Source organism: Triticum urartu, chromosome 5 (assembly GCF_003073215.2).
Source record: "Triticum urartu cultivar G1812 chromosome 5, Tu2.1, whole genome shotgun sequence".
Lineage (NCBI taxonomy): Eukaryota > Viridiplantae > Streptophyta > Magnoliopsida > Poales > Poaceae > Triticum > Triticum urartu.
This window is the reverse complement of record NC_053026.1, coordinates 312,558,775-312,566,955: the sequence shown is the minus strand read 5'-3', so window position 1 is coordinate 312,566,955 and position 8,181 is coordinate 312,558,775. Positions and strand designations below refer to the sequence as shown.

Here is an 8,181-nt window from a genome sequence, read left to right as displayed (position 1 = left end):
AAAGACTGTGGATTGTGTTTTCCTGGGATATGCTTTTCATAGCATTGGCTATAGATTCTTGGTTGTAAAATCTGAGGTACCTGACATGCATGTCGGTACGATCATGGAGTCGAATGATGTGACTTTCTTTGAAGATATCTTTCCCATGAAGGATATGGCTACCTCATCTAATCAGGAGATGCCTAGTTCATCGAATCAGGAACCAGTTACAATTACCGAACCTACAATTTCGATGGAACACTTTGAAAGTCCTGTGGAGGAGAACAATGAAGTTCCTATTAGGAGCAAGAGACAGAGGACTGCAAAGTCCTTTGGTGATGATTTTCTTGTGTACCTCATAGATGACACTCCCAGTTCTATTTCAGAGGCCTATGCATATGAAGATGCTGACTACTGGAAGGAAGCGGTTCGTAGCGAGATGGATTCCATCTTGGCGAATGAAACTTGGGAGATAACTGATCGTCCTTATGGGTGCAAACCTATAGGATGCAAATGGGTATTCAATAAGATGCTTAGGCCTGATGGTACTATTGAAAAGTACAAGGCTCGGCTCGTGGCTAAGGGTTATACCCAAAAGGAAGGTGAAGACTTCTTTGATACTTACTCACCTGTGGCTCGACTGACCACTATTCGAGTTCTACTTTCACTAGCTGCCTCGCATGGTCTTCTCGTTCATCAAATGGATGTTAAGACTACTTTCCTAAATGGAGAGTTGGACGAGGAAATTTATATGAAACAACCAGATGGGTTTGTACTAGATGGTCAGGAAGGAAAAGTGTGCAAGTTGCTGAAGTCTTTGTATGGACTTAAGCAAGCACCCAAACAGTGACATGAGAAGTTTGAAAGAACTTTAACAGCTGTAGGCTTTGTTGTGAACGAAGCTGACAAATGTGTGTACTATCGCCATGGTGGGGGCGAGAGAGTTATCATGTGCTTGTATGTTGATGACATACTGATTTTCGAAACCAATCTGAATGTTATTAAGGAGGTCAAGGATTTCCTATCTCGTTGTTTTGAGATGAAAGATTTAGGAGTGGCTGATGTCATTCTGAACATCAAGTTGTTGAGAGACGATGATGGTGGGATTACATTGCTTCAATCTCACTATATGAAAAAGATCTTGAGTCGCTTTGGCTATAGTGACTACAAGCCCTCTCCAACACCATATGATGCTAGTGTGTTGCTTCGAAAGAATCGAAGAATTTCTAGAGAACAATTGAAGTATTCTCAGATTATTGGCTCGCTTATGTACTTAGCCAGTGCTACAAGACCTGACATCTCTTTTGCTGTTAGCAAACTGAGTCGGTTTGTTTCAAAACCAGGAGATGTGCATTGGAAAGCTCTAGAAAGAGTTTTGCGTTATTTGAAAGGCACTGCAAACTATGGAATTCACTACACCGGGCATCCAAAGGTGCTTGAAGGGTATAGTGACTCAAACTGGATCTCAGATGCTGATGAGATAAAGGCCACGAGCGGTTATGTATTCACTCATAGAGGTGGCGCTGTTTCTTGGAAGTCTTGCAAGCAGACCATCTTAACGAGGTCAACAATGGAAGCAGAACTCACAGCACTAGATACAGCTACGGTTGAAGCAAATTGGCTTTGCCGGCTTTTGAATGACTTGCCGGTTGTTGAGAAACCTGTACCGGGTGTCCTTATGAACTAGAAAATCAAACTGTGATCACGAAAGTGAGAAGCTCAAAGGATAACATGAAGTCATCAAGACACGTTCAGAGAAGGTTAAAGTCTATCAGGAAAATGAAAAACTCTGGAGTTATTGCATTGGATTATATCCAAACGTCTAAAAATCTGGCAGATCCTTTTACTAAGGGTCTATCACGTAATGTGATAGATAATGCATCGAGGGAGATGGGTATGAGACCCACAATATGAGTTGTTCACAGTGGTAACCTATTCTTTGTGATCGGAGATCCCGTGAATTAGATGTGAAAGACAAGTTGTCGGTCAACTGAGAGGAGAGTATCCTTACTATTCACAATACCACTCCATGAAGATGCAATACTCTCCTAATCTGCATGGCAGGTTGATGTATATCTTAATGTGTTCTAAGTGGCTTATTTAAGTAGAGATGTTATCCTGCAGAACATCTTTTGAAGAACACACCTATATGAGTCTGATTGTCAAATGTCGCAATCTATGAGAGTAGGGTTCTCTCTAGAAAGTCATGAAAGGTCACGAAGTATGACGCATAAGCTCCACCCACGGGGAAGATCCACGGTAGCCACGTATCGGTCAAGGCTTTATGTGAAGCTAGATTCGCAGAAAACTTGCAGTTCAAGGCTCAGTCCACTGTTCAAGTTGCTTACTAGTGTAGCATAGAGTTCTAGGTGGAAGTTCAACTTAACAGTCTCCACTGCAGTATCGGTATATAAAACAGTGTTTTGGAACCAAAAGCAAATTTCTGTGTGCCTCTGGGATCTGGTGGGGGATTGCTGGAATTTAGTCTATTTTGGGCAGCCCAATAACTATTTCAGAAATTCCTAATAAATCCTAGAGGCCCACTTAGCCCATTTGTGCAAGGCAAGGGATACTACTAAAGTTTAGTCCCACATTGCTAGTTTAGTGGGAGTTGGACCTCCTTATAAGGGAGGTTCTTTCCCCACTTGTACGAGTATGAGAACAAGAGGGATATCCACGCGCGCTCCTCCTCCGCCGCCTGCCTCGCCACGCCACGCCACGCCACGCCTCGTCACGACGCGCCGCGCCGCGCCGCGCCGCGGGTTGCGGGAATGAGCCGAGCTGATATCTAAATTTTTGCCATGCACGACGGGTATACGAAAGGTCACGTGGGAGTTGAAACGTTTTCTGTAGTGGACACTGAATTCGAACGGCGCGCCTCTTCGGCCGCTGCCTGTTCGCTTCGTTGCTTCACCTCCTGCCGCAGCCTCTTCGCGTCCTTCTCCTGTGCCTATATAAGAGAGGTCGCTCCTCTCTAGAGAGACACAACAGAAGCTCCTCTTCCTCTCGCCACAAAGTTCCGACCACTGCGCTGCTGCTACGTTCTTCCCCATCCTGTCTTGCGGCGTGCACCGTAGGTCGGGACAGTAGGCCTCCGAAACCACACCTTTTGAGTCATGTACGGGAGAAGGGTGATAAGGTTTTTGGGGAGCGCTCAGCCCGACTACTGACTGCTTCATCACGGACGATCCGGTCGCTGACGACTACTTCCCCGACGACGACTTCTTCCCCGACGTCCATGACCTCCTCGACGACATGGCAGGCGAGGACACCGACCCCAAGTCCAGCGCTTCTGCTGCTGCTGTCCCGTACGTGTTCTTGTCTTTCCTGTTAAAGGTTCTGCCGCAGTTCCTTGTTCTAGTCCTTGTCCTACACATGATAGGTTCTACTTCATATATGCTACTTGCTATACTGTCTGCTTTAGATATGATAGGCTACGGTTCATATATGCAGAAGTTATTTACCTTCTCTCTGTCAGAACGCATGACTTGTTTTATCTCTACTATATTAGTCATGCTTTATCTAGTATTTCTGTTAATAAAATCATTTGGTAAATTGCTCATTTTTCCAACAAGTACCTCCAAGTGTTTCCATGGAGCAGGGGACAAGTGAAGTCATGTTGTTCACAGAAGCTATTTCCCCACTTCTGTAATACGATTTCGATGTACAATGGGGATTTTTCGCAGGCCATAATGGATTCTATCCCAAGCAATCTAGAGGGGAGAGTGATTGTGTCGTATGGATAAAGGAGCCCTTGTAGAAAAAAACTTAAACATGCATGGCAAAAGTATTAGAAAAGATTTGCCATGTCAGGAGAATATAGATAAAAAAACAAGTTTAAAATGCTATCTAAAGGACAACAAAAAGACACTAACACAACATGCTTTGTTTGATGGCAAATTAGCTAAATGGCAATGTCACTAACACTGTTCAATGGCAAAAGAAAACAACACTAAGTATGCTTTCGTGGCAATTTATCTAATTATGTGTAAAAGATTAGATTGGTAGTTAAGAAACTTTTTGATATCTAGGTAACGACAAGTTGTTGACTTATTTTTGCCATGAACAGTCACGTCAATTGTATGAACAATCATGCTTTCCCCTAAAAATGTAAAGTCAAGACAAAACTAGCCATGGCAACAAATGTTGGGACATGGAAACAAAAAACTAACCTATTAGCTTTGTTCCCTAAAAATCATGGCAATCTTGCCATCTGAATAAAAATGCAGGCAACACCGCGTCGGCGTCGGCTCCGCCGCTTGACCTCCCCCGCCGCACTCCTCCTCCACACCACGACCACCTTGAGCCCGCCTACGCCGACAGGGAGCACAGAGAGGGAGGGCCGAGGCCGTCGGTGTGGTCGGTGGGAAGAAAGATGATAAGGGAGGAGTTGGCGACGTGAGAGAGAAGGGGATGTGTAGTGCGAAGAGAGTGGATCTGTTCGTTCATGACGACTTTGCTTTTTCCCGAACAATCTCCTCCGCATACATGGTTGTGGTCTTATCTTTAAGATGCGTGCTCAAAATCCAATGGTGAAAAGGACGTTCAGTCCCAAATCCTAAAATACCGACGTCAGTTTTTTATTATCATTTCTGTGCCTTAGTATGGGCTATGGCCATTGTTTGTTTGTACTTAAAACCAATTCTCCTTAATCAATGAAACGTGCAAATCTTTTGCCATTTGTTTCCAAAACTAAAAACCCTAGTGTGCCAATAATCGGTCCTCGGCGATAAGAGCCTAAATAATCGGTTCGCATGTGGCCGTAAAGAAGTGGTTGAAGCACAATGATGCGCGTTCTTGTGTCGTCGATAACGATTGCGACTCTTAAAGCATCTTCAACAGGCGCGCCAAACTAGCGCTGCGCCGTAAAATCCCCTCTTTTAACGCGCGCGCAACCGGAAGAGCTGCTTCAACGGGCGCGCGAAAACCGCGCGCGCGGCATACGTAGTCCAGCGCGCGGGCCGAAACTCAATCGCGCGCCGCTTATTTGCTACGCCCGCTCCCGCGCGCTGGACTCTCGCGCGCTCGCTCGCACCTCCCACCCCCCTCCAGCCGCGCCGCCGCCGCCGACCGCGCCACCCGGCGACCGTTCCGGCGCTTCCCCGGCCTATCCCCGCCCCGCGCGCGCTTTCTCCGGCCCCTCTCTAGGCCCGCCTCCCCGCGCGCGTGCTGGTCCGCCGACGAACAGCGCCCGCGCGCTCGCTGCCGCTCGGCACCCGCTAGGTGTTCGACAAAACGCCTAGAAGGTATGTATTGCTTAAAAGCCATGAATTTCGTGCATGTTGATTGTAGTTTTTTATTTATAGCATAGTATTCAACATTGTAGATGAGTTCTTCGTATGATTCTTTCGAAGAAGAATTTGATATGGAAGAGGAGGAGGATCTTGCAATGACCCTAGCTATGCATATTAATAAAAAACCGAAACACGGTGGTTCGGTTATGGGTCGGCAAAAAATTTGGAGGGATAGGATCGATGCCCACAACAGATTGATCAGGCATTATTTTGCGGAGAATCCTACATACCCCGAGTCGTATTTTCGTCGCCGGTTTAGGATGAGCACCGAGTTGTTCAGGCGCATTGCAAAGAAACTAGCGAGCCATGACCGCTTTTTTCAGCAAAGGAGGAATGCCGCCGGAGAGCTCGGGCATAGCACCTTTTCAGAAGGTGACAGCCGCTTTGCGTATGTTGGCATACGGTATACCGGCTGATCTAGTTGATAATCACTTGGCTATGGGTGAGAGCCAAGCTATCATGTGTGTCGAGCGCTTCGCGGTTGGAATTGTGCAAGTGTTTGGCGAGGAGTATTTGAGATCTCCCACCGCTGAAGACGTCGCAAGGCTTTTGGCGATGAACAAAGCTCGCGGCTTTCCTGGCATGCTTGGCTCAATAGATTGCATGCATTGGAGTTGGAAGAATTGTCCAAAGGCATGGCATGGGCAATTCCACGGCCAAAAAAGGGTTCCACTATAATCCTTGAAGCGGTGGCCGATCAAGAGACTTGGATTTGGCATGCATTCTTTGGAATGCCTGGATCTTTGAATGACATCAATGTTGTCAACCGGTCACCACTGATGAGTAAGATTGCAAATGGGGAGTTGCCACCGGTGCAGTTTGTAGCAAATGGCCGTACATACGACTATGGATATTATCTAGCGGATGGCATCTATCCAAAGTGGCAAACCTTTGTTAAACCGTTGAAAAAGCCAGAAGGTAAGAAAAATCTTGATTTCCATAATGCTCAGGCGGCGGCTAGAAAAGATGTGGAGAGAGCTTTTGGGATTTTGCAAGCCCAATTTGCTATTGTGAGAGGACCGGCTAGATTTTGGGATCAGAAGATGCTTTGGTACATAATGCACGCTTGTGTGATCATGCACAATATGATCATCAAGAATGAGCGTGGCCAAGATGTAGACTACTCTCAGTATGAGCTCTTGGGACATCCGGTGCGAGTGCGACGGAGGGCTGAAAGGGTGGCCCGTTTTGTTGCCTCCTATCATGCCATTCGACGTCCCGCAACGCATAATGATCTTCAGAAGGATCTCATTGAGGAGTGGTGGGTATGGAATGGACGACAAAGAGCATCATGATTTGTGCGTTCGTTATTGTATTGTTGAACTATTTGTTGTGTTGAATTGCACTATTTGTTGTATTGAACGATAAACTGTTTGTTTGAGTTGTAATAAACGAAATTGAACTATTTATTTTTGTTTGTTTTTGATATTTTTGCTTTTGGTTTCGAATGCATATGTTGTTTGTGCGCGTCGCGCGCGCCGCATTTTTGCGCGTTGCTGGAGCGGCGCCCGCGCGCTGCATTTTAGCGCGGTTGCTAGAGCCAGCGCTGCGCGTCGCGCCAAATCAGGTGATGCGCGCGCGGCATATGTGTTTTTTGCGCGCGGCCCGACCGGCGCCGGTTGGAGATGCTCTTATCTCTTGACCACAAGAGACTTTTTCTTGTTCCCGCAAAAAAAAGAGAGACTTTTTCTTGCACAAAGTATTCTTATTACAAAAAGAACTGTCAGGGATAGAAAGTATTCGTCACAACGCACAATCCATAATGCTCTGGCACGACCACAAACCCCGGGAGGCACGCAGACCAACGTGCAAACACGACACGAAATTAAGACGACCGAAATCCTCGAAAGTGACCGATGACCTGCACTGCCTCTTCCCTGGCACGCCCGCCGACGTTCAGAACAGCGCCACCTTGAGCAGAGCCCCCGCCGCCGCGGCGACGACGGCGCCCATCGCCGGGGCCAGGGAGCCCCCGGCGGAGGCGCCGGACGGGGTGGAGCCTCCCGCGGACGAGCCGCCCCCGGCGACGGTGACGGCGAGCTTCATGCCGCTGGCGCAGTGGCCGGGGATGTTGCAGATGTAGTAGTGCGTGCCGGGGGTCGCGAGCGTGACGGTGGTGGCGCCGCTGTCGTCTTTGGCCAGCGCGTTGCTGCCGGAGCAGGACGTGTAGCCGCCCTGGCTCACCTCCGTCACCGTGTGCACTTTGCTCACGTAGCTGAACACTGCAAGCCAAAATTCCAACACAATTTCAACACGTAGTACGTGCATGCAGTATACTCGTGCTTGTCACCGACGGCGAAGAGCTCGGTCGCTCACCTAGCGTGTCGCCGACGGCGAACGACTTGCCGCTGGTCCAGCCGGAGTAGTCGACGCCGGTCACCCAGCCCTTCGCTTCGCCGACGGTGTACGACACGGCCGCGGCCATGCCCGCGCAGCCCGCGACGACGAGCACCGCGAGGAGAGCGGCAGAGGAGGACGCCATATGGTCGACGATATGAGGAAGGAGAGTGCGAACGAGAGAGGTTGGCACTGGAAATGATGCAAAGGATATATGACGATGGATGTATGTTACCACTCACCCAAACCCTTTCGCACTGTGGATGTAGCGGTGTCGCACAACGGACCGGAGGTTGAGAGGTCTATTTATACACATCAGATCTCCACGTCCCCTCTCATAATTTCCGGTGCGAAATCATAAGCTTACTAAAAAACATAAGCTTTCCGTTTCACCTTTCCTTCGTCCAATCTCACGTCCCCCATCCCTTCTCTCTCTCTCTCTCTCTCTCTCTCTCTCTCTGCCTTTCATGTTTGAATTTTCTTCTATCTTATATCTTTCTAAAATCAACTTAACCGTATCATGTCTTATTAACTTTCTAAAAGAAAACAATAATTTCTTTGGTAAGCTTTT

At 47.8% G+C, this 8,181-nt stretch overlaps 1 protein-coding gene across 1 annotated transcript; it reads right to left on the bottom strand.

The window, feature by feature from the left end:
• Positions 1–6,935: 6,935 nt before the first annotated feature.
• LOC125555938 (mavicyanin-like) lies at positions 6,936–7,897 on the bottom strand. The gene is made up of 2 exons (XM_048718742.1): positions 7,590–7,897; positions 6,936–7,495 (listed from the first exon to the last, which is right to left on the bottom strand). Exons 1-2 carry the CDS (start codon positions 7,753–7,755, stop codon positions 7,170–7,172), a joined length of 492 nt encoding a protein of 163 aa, XP_048574699.1. The 5' UTR covers positions 7,756–7,897; the 3' UTR covers positions 6,936–7,169.
• Positions 7,898–8,181: the final 284 nt, after the last annotated feature.